This window comes from Nannospalax galili, unplaced genomic scaffold (assembly GCF_000622305.1).
Source record: "Nannospalax galili isolate Female #2095 unplaced genomic scaffold, S.galili_v1.0 scaffold2025, whole genome shotgun sequence".
Lineage (NCBI taxonomy): Eukaryota > Metazoa > Chordata > Mammalia > Rodentia > Spalacidae > Nannospalax > Nannospalax galili.
Genome location: NW_008352641.1, coordinates 11,647 through 28,442, shown reverse-complemented (window position 1 = coordinate 28,442; position 16,796 = coordinate 11,647). Strand labels below are relative to the sequence as shown.

The following is a 16,796-nucleotide window of genomic DNA, read 5'->3' as shown; positions in this document are numbered from 1 at the left end:
TCTGAGTTATAAATATCTGTTAAAATGTGGTAGAGACTTCCTATGTTATTCAAGAATTTTACAGTTCTGTTGAATAGTACATTTTTTTAATTTAATTTTTTTGTTGAATTTTTGCGATTTTATACAGTATAGTTTGATGGTATCCAGATCCCCTTTCCCCATCTATACCTGCCCCCACTGCCCCCATCCAATTTAACGCACTCTTATATGTATAATATGACCTATAGAATCTGATTTGTATCCCCAAATGTCCTTCAGTATGGGTCCATCCACTCGGCCCACCCAGAGTCTATCCTCGTAAGACTGTTTCTCCCCCTCCCAGCAGCCATCAATTGCCAAAATTCTTCAGAGTGGATTGGGATTTCTTACCCACTTCCCCATGTCCATGCTGGGATTTTTGTCTAGTTTGCATAGAACTTGCATAGGACTTGTGCTTGCTTCGCACCATTGCTGTGAGTTCGTATGAGCAACTGCCCAGCTGTCTAGAAGATTCTGCTTCCTTGTGGTCATTTACCTCCTCTGGCTCTTACAATCTATCCACCTCCTCTTCTATAATGATCCCTGAGTCCTGGGAGGCAGAGGTTTGAAACAGGTATCCTACTCAGGGATAAGCACTCTGTGGTCCCTTGTTCTCTGCACATTGGCCTATTGTGGGTTTCTGTGTTAATTACCATCTACTGCATAAGGAGACTTCTCTGGTCAGAATAGAGAGATGCATTCATCCTAAATGTAGAGGTTGCATTGAAGATATGTCACTTGAGTTAGACTATACAGACATGTATATTCTGCTTTTGACCAGTTCTGGAACTCTAATAGTATTCATCTGTTACAAATAAAAGCTTCTTTGATGAAGGGTGAAAGGTACATTTGTCTGTAAATATGAAAATACATATTTAGAATAACGTAAGGAATTATGTTGGTCTAGGGATGTGGCAAAAGTAGGTTTTTCTCTAGGATCTATGACCTCTCTGGCCATGTGTATTTGGCTATGTTTACAATACCACACACGAGTTCCCTTCCACTGAGTGGGCCTTAGTACCAATTAGGCAGCTGTTGATTACCCCCAAGATAAAAGTGCCACTATTGTACCTATAGCGATTGTTGGCGAGGCCAGTCATTGTTGTTTATTAGGCTTTGAGATAATAAAAATTTGACTATGAAATCAGAATATATTTTAGATTCCAAGAAGTGACAATTGGGCTACCAAGCTCCTCATCTGAAAATTTACTTGAATCTGCTTGGATGGATGTCAGGAACTTGGATAGCATGGGGTATATGTAACCATACTTTGACATTTTAGTTTTCTTGGCATCCGTTTTTCTGAGCACTACACAATGATAGCAGCCCTTAGGTGGCAGCAGATGTGTGAAGATGTTCATGAACCCACTGTTCAGTGTGTTTCCCACTTTTCACCCATTAGGGTGTTAAATTTAGAAAGACAGGTATCCAGAGGCACAGTGTGAGAGGAATTCAGTGTTACTCTGCAGCTCTGTCAACTAAGTGAGTAATGGGGCTCCTGCTGAGGAGAAAGGTGTACTGGGGAGAGGGGGAAATTAGAGCAAAGTGAATCTGGAAAGTAGTGGCAGCCAGGGGAAGCACTTAGATGTTAAGTGCCTTAATTGCCTCCTCAGGAATTTCGTCAGAAATCGCTGGACTGGGAGAAGCAGCGCTTGATTTATCAGCAACAGGTATCTTCTCTGGAAGCACAAAGGAAGGCTCTGGCTGAACAATCGGAGATAATTCAGGTAGGCTTAAGCCATTTCGCATACGAGTGGCTGGTAGGTTTTGACTGAATCTGACCTGTTGTCGTACAATTTCTGATGCCATTCCATGGCTCTTCTCTCTGCTATGTGTAGGCTCATCCTCTTCAGCATCTAGATAGGCTCAGAGTTCCCTCCCCGGCTCAACCTTCTGTCCACTTGCAGGTCTCGTACCCACTTGCTTTCTTGTGTCCACTCTCCTAATCTTGGTCCCTGCCCCTCTTCTCTTTGTCTCCTTTTCTGTTTTTTTTTCTGCTTCTGTCATGGTCTTTCTGGGTCTACTTCTGCCTGTGCTTTGCTCCATCTCTGTGACAGCCTGAGAACCTTAGCTGAGGTGCCTCATCCAGGAGCTCAGTTAGTCCTCCTGTTTGGAGAGAATCACACTGCATTGCTGTGCACCGTATCTAAAACTCCTGTCTTTGTGGCTGCAGGATCTCACGAAAACTAGTGACTTGGTAAAATAAAGTAGACACTGAATTTAGGGTATGTCTTCTGGGAACATAGCTCCTTCACTTTCTTTTATTTAAAATCAAGACCGTGAAGGAAAATGAACAGAGGAGGGAGATTGTGGCCGCTAGTGCTGCCTCTCCGTGCCTGTGTACATGTTATTTGCAGTGTGCTAATCCGTCAAGGCTGGTAGTTCTAATCTCGGTTTCTAATGGCAGAACAGACTGAGGAAGTTCAGAGCGCTAGAGGAAAAATTTTTCTTTTCTCTTTTAAATTTCATTTTCTTGGTTCTTTTAAGTATTGACTTTTTCTTTGTCTCCCTGAAATACCAGCTATCTGATAAGCGATTGCAAATGGTTTTGCTGTAACTCCACTCAGAATGTCAGGAGGGACCTATAAGCCCGAGAGGGGAAAAAAAAACCCCAAACTATTTTGTAGACTGGAACAAGCTGTGCAGCCAAAGCAGGACAATGGAGCCCTGAGGTTTCTAGAACAGGGGATTTGCTCTGTACACACCTAATAGCTACAACACACACTACATTCTAATTACAGCATTTAGATTGGAAAAGAGCAAATTGAGTTTTTATTTTTTCAGCCTTCAATTATTTGTTCCTGGAGTGTTTATTGATTGCAGAGTCTTTTTAAAGTCACTGTTAACAAATTACTATTGTGATTATCAACTCTATATAACTTCATTCTTAGTAAAAATGGGATTTTTATTTACCATTGTTCAACTAGGGCTAGAATAAGACACTTTAAAGAGCCATCATGTGTTTGCCTACTAAGGATATTCATTCTTCTTATTATTTTCTTTAAAATAAACACTGATTAGTTAAAAATGTTACTTTTAAATGTATTTCTCTTTCTCCTTTGGTAAATTAAACAAGACTTAAAGCTTTCTGTGGCTCAATATGTGTCAATCAATGCTATATGATTACCTTTACTAAACATTTTAATTAAACCTCTCTATGCCCATTACCTAGCATTAATAGCTATCATCATGCCAATCTTGTGTATGTGTGTTAATTTTGTTTTTGTTTTTTGTTTTCTTTTGGAGACAGAGTCTTACTGGTGGCCTGGAACTCACCATGTTGACCAGGGTGGTTTCAAACTCAGAGATCTGCCTGCCTCTGCCTTCCAAGTGTTGGATTGAAGATGTGTGCCATCATGCCTGGCCATGTTTAAAATTTATAACAAAAATTGTACCTCAGCCAGGCGTGATGGCGCACACCTTTAATCCCAGCCCTTGGGAGGCAGATTTCCAAGAGGCCAAGGCCAACCTGGTCTACATAGCAAGTTCCAGGCCAGCTATAGGGAGACCCTGTCTCAAAAAACATATTTTTTCCTCATTCATTCTTCTCACTGAGGATTGAACCCAGGCTCTCACTCACACTAGTCAAGCACTACACCCCCATCTAAATTGGCTTTCAGGGTGCTGTCCATTAGTGTCAGCTGTATGCACACATTGTTGTGCAGCTGTTCTTTAGGACTTTTCATCTTGGAAAACCAGAACTCTAACTTTCTACTTTCTATTTTTGACTATTAAAATGTTAAAAAGCAAATGACAGGTGTCATCTCATTTCCTAACAGGTCTTTCAAAATAAGAAACACCTTTCCATATGTCAATATCACATTAACAGGATAAATAATAGGAATATAATTTAATATGTAATCTGTTCAGTTTTCCCCGGTTGTCTGAAATCTACCCTCTACAGTTGGTTGTTTGAGTCAGAATCCAGTGGAGCGTGACTCTTGCATTTGGTTGATATGTAAGTTACAGTAGAAACGCGGAGATTGAGAAGATCCCTTTAGAAAAATTCCTTGACGTAATTTTTTTTTCTTACATATTTTTAACATCTAAAAATGGGATTCAGAAGTAGGTTCCCACTCTTCCCACTCTGAGTCATATATTTACTTGGTATCTTTTAGTCAACTTCTAAAATTATGCTCATTTTCAAAAAATGAGAACAAAACAAAATGAGAATTAAGTAGAACCATCTCTAATCCTGCCCTGAAAGATTCACCGTGATTGGTATTTGGTGTAGTTTTCTGTGCTTTCATGCAGTACCCATTGTCCTCATGTCCCTTTGGTAAGAGTCAAACTGTAAATGAGGGGGTGGGGGAGGAGTAGTTGTGAGCTTCTTAAGTACTAAGGATAACAAAGTGTGGATAATTTTGAAGCTAAGCAATGAGCATATTGTACTTTCTGTATTTCTGTTCACATTTGAAAACGTCCCAAAACTTACCATTTCAAGAATATATGGTGTGCTTACTGTAGAACAGGTGCTGAGCTAAGTACTTTGATACAGTATTTGTTGTTTCATTTGTTGATATATGATGTGCCAGCATGTGTAGTCATGGTGGCTGCATAGTGCTGCATTCTCCTGTTAAATGTATCATGATCTGTGTCACCAATCCCTTCTTATAGAACATTCGCTTTTAAGCTTTTACTTATATACCCATTTAGGATTATTTGCTCATTTATTTTTGTGAGAAAGGGCCCTAGGGGCTGAGACATGACTCAGCTGTTAAGAGCATCTACTCTTCTTGCGAAGGACTCTAGTTGGTTCCCAGCACCCAAATTGTGGAGGGAGGGGCAGCTTACATTTGCCTGGAACTCCAGCTCCAGGGGCTCCTCTGTCTTCCCAGGGTACCTGCACTCACATGCAGCACATCTTCCCCACAATCAAACTGACAAATTTAAAAAAGAAAGGGCCCTAAAAGTGAGATTGCTGCTTCATGGCGGTGTGTATTGCTAAGGATTTTAATGTATATCCCCAGATGCTCTCCAAATGGACTGCTGGAGGCTTTCTCCAGTCGAATATGTGGATGTCCAGGGGTCCAGGGGTTCCAACACTGGACACTGTTACTTCTTTTAACTTACCTCACTTTTAGGCTTGCCTGTCAATCTTAGAGAGGAAAAGTTTAGTATCTGATTGTTTAATTTTGTCTAATTACGAGTGAAGTTCAACATTTTTAAATCTATTTTCTCCCTTTTTTGGAAATTCTGTGTCCTTCACTCACTGTTTTTTTTTAGGGTCTTTGTGTTTTGCTATGTTGAATGAGCTTTTCCTAGATCAGTGTAAGTAAATCCTGTGCCTGTTATGTGGTGGTTGTGTGCGTATATCTAATTTGCTTTAATATCAACAAGTAATTTTAAAAAATATTTTATTATTTTTATTTTATGTGTATGAGTATCACCTGCATGTATTGCCTGCACCCGTGTCATGCAATGCCATGGAGGTCAGAAGAGGGCTTTGGATTCCCCTGAAACTGGAGTTTAAGGACGGTTCATAGCCGCCGTGTGGGTGCTGGGACTCAAACCCGGTTCCTCTGCAAGAGCAGTCAGTGCTCTAAACCGCTGAGCCATCTCTCCAGCCCCTCAACAAGTAGTTTTTATGAAAATGAAGTTTTATGAACAGCTATTTAGAATGGCTTAATTATGTCAGCTTTTTCTTTGGGGTTCATATCTTTCATGTCATTCTAAAATGTTTTACCTCGGCCAAGGTTTCTTTAATACTTTCTAACTTTTAAAAATATATTTTATTTAAAACATTTTGGCATCGGTTTTATTTGATAGGTATTTATTTTTTCAAATGATTATTCATATAACTTTTTGACTTACTTTGAGGATTTGACAGAAGATTGTAAAATTCATATGGAATGTAAGCCAGTGGTACTATGGTGGACAGCTAAGGTGTGAGACAGCTGGGGAGGGGCTGGGAGCTGGGCTTGAATTCAGATCAAGGAAATGCTGCTGCAGCCAGGAAAGTTGCTAAGAACATTCTGGGCAGAAGCAGCAGGGCCTTTGATTTGCCAAGGAATCCTAGCGTGAAGGCCTGGTCATTGCAGGGTCAGGCCCCTTACCTAGCTCCTCATCATGGGCACTTCCAGATGTGTCCATGCCAGCCACAGCCTTCAGCATCCCAATAGGTGGCAGCTCAAGAGCCTGTAAATCTGGAGCTCCCAGTGTGCTCCTCCGATCCCTGCTGAGCCTACTGAACTGTAAACTTCTCAGCTGGCTTGCTTTCTGTCTCCTGATATAAATTGCCTTCTTCATTGTTTCATCACTTTTACTGTCATTTGTGTAGTTGAGATAGCCCCACCTACTTCAGCAAAATAGCTACAAAGCTAAATGCTTAATGGGAGAAGTTACTGGTTTCTGGCAGTGGTTTTTACAAAAATGATTTGAAATGTATTTACCTTTAAATACTTCTAAAGCTAGATAACTAAGAGAGGTAACTGTAATTTTATAAATGGTTTATATGATTATTTCTGATTTCCTTAGTATTGGCAAAGGTACTTTTTAAATTAATGCAGTGCTAGTGGAGATAAAATGTGAGTCACATATTATTTACCATTTTTACTAGGCTGACTGGACTCCCGTGGATGAACTTGCCCTAAGGGACATCTGGGTACACAAACTTGACTCGATAGGCCTTATCATATATGACAGAATGCATGAAGTCTGGTCGGGGGAGGTATAGGGATACAGATGGAATAGGTGGTATAAAGATGATTAGGATGTTTTGTATGAAGTGCACAAAAATTCAATATAATTGTACATTGAAATAAAAAATAAATAATGCCTAAATAAAAGAATGTTAACATTTTAAAAATCATCTTGAAATAAAATTGAATGAAAAGGAAAAAAGGCAAAAAGAAAAATGTGGAATTCTATGTTTTATTTAACCCAGTCTAGTAAAATATCAGTACACCATTTATATTCTCTTTTTAAATTGAGTCTTTGACTCTCCAATGTTTGTTTATTTTGCGTTTAGAGCATTTCTCAAATCAGACTAACCCAATCCAGTGTGGCAGTGGGCACATGTGGCCTCTTACTGTCATATTGGACAGTACAGGTGTTCTAATTTCTGTTCTGTTTGCTGTAATAAAACATTCTGACCAAAAGCAACTTAGGGAGGAAGGGCTTAGTTTGTCTTGCACTTCTACATCATAGTCCATCATTGAGGGAAGCCAAGGCAGGAACTCAAGGCAGGAAGCAGGAAGCGAAGCAGAGGCTGTGGAGGAGAGCTGCTTACTGACTTCCTTCCCTGGCTTGCTCAGCTACTTTCCTTATATTATGCAGCCCAGGTCCAACTACTACAGCTGGGTCCTTCTACATCAATTAGCAATCAAGAAAATGCTCCAGAGACATGCCCACAGGCCAGTCTGATGTAGGAAATTCATCAGTTGAGGCTCCCACTTCCCAGGTGACTAGTTTTATGTCAAAAACTAACCAGCACAGCAGGCCTTGGGTATTATTTCTAGTTAGTGAAAATTCAAAATTTATATTTAGGATGATTATGTGTTAAAAGCACTATGTCTTTTTGTATGAGTGAAATATAAATCAATAAAAGATCCTTGATTTTTCAAAACTAAGAAGTTAAGGTAACTGGTTAAGACTAACTGGTTAAACTATTTACTTAAACTATAGCTTCACCTCCAATATTGCATTTGCTTTCAGATCACAGTTTGAGTTAAGTGTTGATAAACAGTCACTGCATGTGTGTTTTACCATTATGCCATTGTCTCTCCTCCTGAGTGCCCATGTGGACAGGGGTTTCCATCTGGGTTCTGTGAGCTCCAGGGCTGGTGGACAGGATGGGTAAATCGAGGTACAGCAAATAATTGCATCCTTTTCTCCTTCTTACCCTCAGCCAATCTCTGCATTTAATTACTATGGAGAGGATTCTGTAAGATTTCCTCTTGAGAAAAAGAAGGCTATATTGTATTTGGACATCTGGAGACAGTTGCACTCTAAACATGTGTTGAGTCTTTTTTTCATACCTTTGTAGGAATTCAGTAAAAAAGAAAGGAAATGCGTCTGCCCTGGTCTTGATCCGTACCTTATACAGATAGTATTTGTGTCTTCGCCTCTCTTCTCCTATTCTTTCTTTGGGCAGGGATTTTCTTTCTTTCCTTTTCTTTTTCTTTTTTCTTTTTTAAAAAATATTTATTATTTTTATTTTATGTGTATGAGTGTATTGCCTGCATGTAGGTAAGTTTACCCATGTCATGCAGTGCCCATAGAGGACAGAAGCTGTTGGAGCTCCTGGAATTGGAATTATGGACATTTGTTAGCTGCCATGGGGTGCTGGGATTCAAACCCAGTGTTCTTAACTGCTGAGCTATCTCTCCAGCCCCTCTTCTTCTTCTTTTTTTTTTTGAGACAGGGTCTCATTATGTAGCCCTGGCTGGCCTGGAACTGGCTGTGTAGACTGGCTGGCCTCAAAACTTACAGAGATATGCCTACCTCTGCCTCCAGAGTGCTGGGATTAAAGGTGTGTACCACACCTGGCCTCCTACTCTTTCTTTGCCTTATGGTCATATTTTAGTGCTTTTTGTTACCATAATATACAGTACAAGATTTTGATCCTGTACTGTATACAATAAAATCTTTAAGTCTATAACATATAAATTCCACAGAGACATTTCTACTTGAATTCCTAAAGTCGTGTGCCTTTACCTTTAGGAATATTTAAAGTAAGGAATATTTACTTCTACAAATGATTTATGTCCATCTTGAGAGTATAGATGAAGAGCCAGTCTAGATACTGAATTAAGACTTGCACAAATCAGAAAATGGGAAGCCAAAACCATTATAGCAAGCACACAGAACTAACGGTTAGGAATATACATGGCAGGCATGTGAGAACAGTTGCTAAAATGGCTTTATTTGAATGTACCTCATTCGAAAATGTCATTGAAAAGAGCTAATTTGAGATGTGTTGTATTTGGTTAAATCAGCCCAGGAAAAGTCCAAAACTGCTGATAAAACCAATCCTCCTAGAAGCACCTTTTCGTCAATGAATAAAATACTACAGTCTTCCCACCTTTCTAAATTTAAACACTTTTTGAGCTCACTTAGAATGATCTGAAGATGAGTATTTCTAATGTATCTGACAAGGGTGCTAAAACAGAATAATTATATGCAACACACTGTGGGTGGGAAGAGAATGATATGCATGCTACAAATTTAGTAAGTTTGCTTAATTTAAAGTTTTTACTTTCTGAGCTTCCACAAGAAGTAGAATGATGCATTTGGACTGGGGATGTAGCTCAGTGGTAGAGCACTTGCCAGCATGTGCAAGGCTTTACATCCCAAACATTGGGAGGGAAGGAGGGAGGAAGGGAGGGAGGGAAAGAGCAAGAGAGAGCGAGAGAGAGAGGGAGAAACAGAGTGTTGCATTATAGTTCTTAATCCCTTTGTTGTGAGTAGGAGATAACTCTGTGTTTCTTCTCAGATGGCTCATAGCTGGGGTTAAACTTCACCTGCAGGTAAAATAATGCAGCTGTCTTCAGTCTTTTCCTTTGGAATTCCTGTACTGGGGCTTGAGGAAATGCTCAAGGGTAAAGTGCTTGCTGTCCAAGTGTTGAGGACCAAAGTTTGGATCTCCAGAACCCACAGAAAAGCCTGATGGGATGGGGCTGGAGGGATGGCTCAGCAGTTAAGAGCACTGGCTACACTTGCAGACAACCCAAGTTCGGTTATCAGCACCCACATGGCAGCTAACAACTGTCCATAGCTCCAGTTCCAGGAGATCTGATGCCCTCTTCTGACCTCCTAGGGCATTGCACACATGTGATGCATATACACACATTCAGGCAAAATGCTCATACACATAAAATAAAAATACATTTTTAAAAATTAAAAAGAAATGCCCAGTGGGCATAGTGGCCCACGTGTTATCACAGTATGAGGTGGAGATGAGATCCCCAGAGTATGCTGCTAGCCAGACTAATTGAAACCTCAGGTTCCAGGTACTTTGAGAGACCGCCTCAGTAAACAGAGAATGATGAAGGCATCAACTTCAGGCCTAGACACACACACATACATATACATGCATGTGCATCCATACATACTTGAACACACATAATGTGTGTGCACACCACACAAACATAAATATATACAAAAAAGCATCTCTGTAAGAATTTTTTTTTTTTTTTTTTTTGGACAGGGTCTCCCTTTAGCCCCACCTGCCGTGGAAATCACTATGTAGACTAGGCTGGCCTTGAACTCAGAGATCTGCCTGCCTCTGCCTCCCGAGTGCTGAGATTAAAGGCGTGTGCATCTCTGTACTTCCTCAATTCCTCCTTTGTGATGTGTTTAAACTAATTTTATTTATTTATTTATTTATTTATTTATTTATTTATTTATTTGTGTATGTATACACACATGGCCTGCTGGTGTCAGGATCTCACATAGATGCTGGGAACCAAAGTCCAGTCCTCTGAAAGAGCAGCAAGCACTCTTAACCATTAACCATTGAGCCATCCCTCCAGCTCCATTTCTTATATTTTTAGTGATGGCATCATTTTTATAGAGGTAAAATTGAAGTTTTTTATGTTTGCTAGTGTTGACTATTCTTTTATCATTTTTCTTTTACTTATTAATAGTCTATGTGTTTCTAGGCTCAGCTTGCCAATAGGAAACAGAAATTAGAGTCTGTGGAGCTGTCGAGCCAGTCAGAAATTCAGCACCTGAACAGTAAACTTGAGCGAGCCAAGGACACCATCTATGCCAATGAGTTGGAAATTGAGCGCCTTAACATGAGGGTCAACGACCTGACTGGAACCAATATGACCATTCTGCAGGAGCAGCGGCAAAAGGAAGAAAAGTTGAGGGAATCTGAAAAGTTATTAGAGGTGTGTTGTCAAGTTACTAGGGTTGAGGAAACGCATGTGTGAGTGTTTTGAGAGACTAACCTAGAACCAAGTCCCAAACTGTATGATTTCTTCCCTTCCCAGAAGCTGATAGCTAAGCTGTTGACAGCTGTATTAATATTGTGCCTGTCATAAAGTCTGCCTCCCTGGCTGCTTTTTCTCACGAAATAGGAGCACCGCAATGCTATTTGACTTTTTCAGAGCATTTTGCAGGCTCTGCAGGAAAAAAAAAAAAAAAGAGAGAAAACTGAAGGAAGGTTGTGATAATACCTGATTTTTTTTCTGAGTATTTTGCAGGCTCTGCAGGAAGAACAGAAAGAGTTGAAAGCAAATCTTCAATCTCAAGAATATTTCATCCATGAGGCAAAAATGCAGAAGGAGAAACAGCAAACAAAATTAAAGGCAGTTGACACTCAGCACTCTGTAGAAACCGTAAGGTCTGTTTAATCTTAAGTATTATGCTGCGTATCCACTGATGGTTTAACATTAAGTCCTGATTTTAGTATTTGAATATTTATAATTTTGTGTTTGATCTTTTGGTTCTTCTTACCCAGTTTTGATTTATGAATTAGCTTATTGTTGTGTTATAAAATTTGCATGATTTTTTTTCTTTCCCTTTGATTTGGGTCTCTAAGATTCTGATGATCAAAAAGTTGTGAACTCCTTATTCTGTGGTCTATGACCATGTCTCTTTGGAAGGCGCAATAGTCTGTACAGGGCCATAGTTCAGTAACTAACCTAGGTGACACTGAACTATGACCCTGTACAGACTATTGCTAACCAGGGAAGCTCACTGAATTGGTGTCTAGAGTTTTTATTGAGGCTTCATTGTGTGCAGGGTTGAACTGCTGCCAACTCAGTCTCCAGCCCTCCCTTCTCCCTTAAGGTCAGGCTGCTATGAAATGGCTCAAAGCTTCATCTAGCCTAACTGGGCCAGCACCCCATCCTAAGTTACCTCTTAGCATAAGCTATCCAAGGGCTTACCATGAGCCACCTCAGTGGTAGATAAATGCACAGGTATGGACCCATGGGGCCCACTACATATTTTTTAAAATTTTGCTTATTTTTCTTATTTTGTGTATGCGTGTATTACCTGCATGCAGATAAGTTCACCCGTGTTGTGCAATGCCTGCAGAGGTTAGAAGGGGCTGTCGAATCCCATGGGACTGGAGTTATGGACAGTTGTTAGCTGCCATATGGGTGCTGGGATTTGCACCCGGGTCTTCTGTAAGAACAACCAGTGTTCTTACCCACTGAGCCATCTCTCCAGCCCCTGGATGTACTTTTATTCTTGCCTGCTAAATTTTCAGTTTCTCTGATGCAGAAATCAAGTATTGACAGAGCGATTTTGCCATTTTATGTGGCTTTTCCTCTTGAAAAACAAGCCAAGTCCTAGTAGAGAATGGAGTAAAATTTTTTCTTTTCTTTTTTTTTCATAAGGCAAAAGATAAACTGAAGAGAATAGTGTGGTGCAGTACAGTGTCGTATAGTGTGGTGCAGTACAGTGTCGTATAGTGTGGTGCAGTACAGTGTCGTATAGTGTGGTGCAGTACAGTGTCGTATAGTGTGGTGCAGTACAGTGTCGTATAGTGTGGTGCAGTACAGTGTCGTATAGTGTGGTGCAGTACAGTGTCGTATAGTGTGGTGCAGTACAGTGTCGTATAGTGTGGTGCAGTACAGTGTCGTATAGTGTGGTGCAGTACAGTGTCGTATAGTGTGGTGCAGTACAGTGTCGTATAGTGTGGTGCAGTACAGTGTCGTATAGTGTGGTGCAGTACAGTGTCGTATAGTGTGGTGCAGTACAGTGTCGTATAGTGTGGTGCAGTACAGTGTCGTATAGTGTGGTGCAGTACAGTGTCGTATAGTGTGGTGCAGTACAGTGTCGTATAGTGTGGTGCAGTACAGTGTCGTATAGTGTGGTGCAGTACAGTGTCGTATAGTGTGGTGCAGTACAGTGTCGTATAGTGTGGTGCAGTACAGTGTCGTATAGTGTGGTGCAGTACAGTGTCGTATAGTGTGGTGCAGTACAGTGTCGTATAGTGTGGTGCAGTACAGTGTCGTATAGTGTGGTGCAGTACAGTGTCGTATAGTGTGGTGCAGTACAGTGTCGTATAGTGTGGTGCAGTACAGTGTCGTATAGTGTGGTGCAGTACAGTGTCGTATAGTGTGGTGCAGTACAGTGTCGTATAGTGTGGTGCAGTACAGTGTCGTATAGTGTGGTGCAGTACAGTGTCGTATAGTGTGGTGCAGTACAGTGTCGTATAGTGTGGTGCAGTACAGTGTCGTATAGTGTGGTGCAGTACAGTGTCGTATAGTGTGGTGCAGTACAGTGTCGTATAGTGTGGTGCAGTACAGTGTCGTATAGTGTGGTGCAGTACAGTGTCGTATAGTGTGGTGCAGTACAGTGTCGTATAGTGTGGTGCAGTACAGTGTCGTATAGTGTGGTGCAGTACAGTGTCGTATAGTGTGGTGCAGTACAGTGTCGTATAGTGTGGTGCAGTACAGTGTCGTATAGTGTGGTGCAGTACAGTGTCGTATAGTGTGGTGCAGTACAGTGTCGTATAGTGTGGTGCAGTACAGTGTCGTATAGTGTGGTGCAGTACAGTGTCGTATAGTGTGGTGCAGTACAGTGTCGTATAGTGTGGTGCAGTACAGTGTCGTATAGTGTGGTGCAGTACAGTGTCGTATAGTGTGGTGCAGTACAGTGTCGTATAGTGTGGTGCAGTACAGTGTCGTATAGTGTGGTGCAGTACAGTGTCGTATAGTGTGGTGCAGTACAGTGTCGTATAGTGTGGTGCAGTACAGTGTCGTATAGTGTGGTGCAGTACAGTGTCGTATAGTGTGGTGCAGTACAGTGTCGTATAGTGTGGTGCAGTACAGTGTCGTATAGTGTGGTGCAGTACAGTGTCGTATAGTGTGGTGCAGTACAGTGTCGTATAGTGTGGTGCAGTACAGTGTCGTATAGTGTGGTGCAGTACAGTGTCGTATAGTGTGGTGCAGTACAGTGTCGTATAGTGTGGTGCAGTACAGTGTCGTATAGTGTGGTGCAGTACAGTGTCGTATAGTGTGGTGCAGTACAGTGTCGTATAGTGTGGTGCAGTACAGTGTCGTATAGTGTGGTGCAGTACAGTGTCGTATAGTGTGGTGCAGTACAGTGTCGTATAGTGTGGTGCAGTACAGTGTCGTATAGTGTGGTGCAGTACAGTGTCGTATAGTGTGGTGCAGTACAGTGTCGTATAGTGTGGTGCAGTACAGTGTCGTATAGTGTGGTGCAGTACAGTGTCGTATAGTGTGGTGCAGTACAGTGTCGTATAGTGTGGTGCAGTACAGTGTCGTATAGTGTGGTGCAGTACAGTGTCGTATAGTGTGGTGCAGTACAGTGTCGTATAGTGTGGTGCAGTACAGTGTCGTATAGTGTGGTGCAGTACAGTGTCGTATAGTGTGGTGCAGTACAGTGTCGTATAGTGTGGTGCAGTACAGTGTCGTATAGTGTGGTGCAGTACAGTGTCGTATAGTGTGGTGCAGTACAGTGTCGTATAGTGTGGTGCAGTACAGTGTCGTATAGTGTGGTGCAGTACAGTGTCGTATAGTGTGGTGCAGTACAGTGTCGTATAGTGTGGTGCAGTACAGTGTCGTATAGTGTGGTGCAGTACAGTGTCGTATAGTGTGGTGCAGTACAGTGTCGTATAGTGTGGTGCAGTACAGTGTCGTATAGTGTGGTGCAGTACAGTGTCGTATAGTGTGGTGCAGTACAGTGTCGTATAGTGTGGTGCAGTACAGTGTCGTATAGTGTGGTGCAGTACAGTGTCGTATAGTGTGGTGCAGTACAGTGTCGTATAGTGTGGTGCAGTACAGTGTCGTATAGTGTGGTGCAGTACAGTGTCGTATAGTGTGGTGCAGTACAGTGTCGTATAGTGTGGTGCAGTACAGTGTCGTATAGTGTGGTGCAGTACAGTGTCGTATAGTGTGGTGCAGTACAGTGTCGTATAGTGTGGTGCAGTACAGTGTCGTATAGTGTGGTGCAGTACAGTGTCGTATAGTGTGGTGCAGTACAGTGTCGTATAGTGTGGTGCAGTACAGTGTCGTATAGTGTGGTGCAGTACAGTGTCGTATAGTGTGGTGCAGTACAGTGTCGTATAGTGTGGTGCAGTACAGTGTCGTATAGTGTGGTGCAGTACAGTGTCGTATAGTGTGGTGCAGTACAGTGTCGTATAGTGTGGTGCAGTACAGTGTCGTATAGTGTGGTGCAGTACAGTGTCGTATAGTGTGGTGCAGTACAGTGTCGTATAGTGTGGTGCAGTACAGTGTCGTATAGTGTGGTGCAGTACAGTGTCGTATAGTGTGGTGCAGTACAGTGTCGTATAGTGTGGTGCAGTACAGTGTCGTATAGTGTGGTGCAGTACAGTGTCGTATAGTGTGGTGCAGTACAGTGTCGTATAGTGTGGTGCAGTACAGTGTCGTATAGTGTGGTGCAGTACAGTGTCGTATAGTGTGGTGCAGTACAGTGTCGTATAGTGTGGTGCAGTACAGTGTCGTATAGTGTGGTGCAGTACAGTGTCGTATAGTGTGGTGCAGTACAGTGTCGTATAGTGTGGTGCAGTACAGTGTCGTATAGTGTGGTGCAGTACAGTGTCGTATAGTGTGGTGCAGTACAGTGTCGTATAGTGTGGTGCAGTACAGTGTCGTATAGTGTGGTGCAGTACAGTGTCGTATAGTGTGGTGCAGTACAGTGTCGTATAGTGTGGTGCAGTACAGTGTCGTATAGTGTGGTGCAGTACAGTGTCGTATAGTGTGGTGCAGTACAGTGTCGTATAGTGTGGTGCAGTACAGTGTCGTATAGTGTGGTGCAGTACAGTGTCGTATAGTGTGGTGCAGTACAGTGTCGTATAGTGTGGTGCAGTACAGTGTCGTATAGTGTGGTGCAGTACAGTGTCGTATAGTGTGGTGCAGTACAGTGTCGTATAGTGTGGTGCAGTACAGTGTCGTATAGTGTGGTGCAGTACAGTGTCGTATAGTGTGGTGCAGTACAGTGTCGTATAGTGTGGTGCAGTACAGTGTCGTATAGTGTGGTGCAGTACAGTGTCGTATAGTGTGGTGCAGTACAGTGTCGTATAGTGTGGTGCAGTACAGTGTCGTATAGGGTGCAGTACAGTGTAGTATAGTGTGGTGCAGTACAGTGTTGTATAGTGTGCAGTACAGTGTCATATAGGGTGCAGTACAGTGTAGTATAGTGTGGTACAGTACAGTGTCGTATAGTGTGGTGCAGTACAGTGTCGTATAGTGTGGTGCAGTACACCTTAGATGGAGTAAAACGCTTCACATTATTTCTGGAAAGATGTATTCAAAATTGCCTCTCCTTGGAATGATAAACATTAAATAAAAGTAAAAGCTAAAAATACCCCCCCCCAAAAACCCACAGCTTATTATCATTCTTTTGATATGAGAACCAAAATTTACATTTTATCATGGATTTTTTTCTTGACTGGCTTCTTGATATTGTCGCTGTCCTGTGGTCAGGCTCAGAAGCCTCTTGTTCTGACCCCCAGTGCTATGTTGGGCACATTATCCTCTGCAGGCTCTGATTTTCCCATCTGTGGATAAGACAAGAGGATCTCTGGTTTTTCTTTTTCTTGTCAGCTTCAGTGTTTAGCACATTGTTATCATATACTAAGTATTAAATGAACATTCTAGAATTTGCTGAAATAGGTAAAATTGATCTAAAGGATATAACACCATTGTTCTATAATAATGACTTATTAAATTTTTTTCTTTGAAAAAGGAAGTTGACAAAAGAACTGTTTGTGTTGTTTAAAACAGGAAAGAGGGCATTTACCCAATTGTTTTTGTGATATTGTACTGCAAAGATATTATTCTTTTTTTTTTTTTTTTTTTTTTTTTTTTTTTTTTTTTTTGGGTCTCCCC

General features: G+C 41.5%; 1 protein-coding gene across 1 annotated transcript in view; it reads left to right on the top strand.

Moving 5' to 3' along the window:
* Cep63 (centrosomal protein 63) overlaps positions 1–16,796 on the top strand; it is a gene marked incomplete at its 3' end in the record, with an annotated part of 37,506 nt that overhangs the window by 17,266 nt on the left and 3,444 nt on the right. Inside the window, 3 exon segments of the mRNA XM_008849575.1 lie at positions 1,632–1,745; positions 10,623–10,856; positions 11,172–11,311. Coding sequence (XP_008847797.1) covers positions 1,632–1,745; positions 10,623–10,856; positions 11,172–11,311 — 488 coding nt within the window.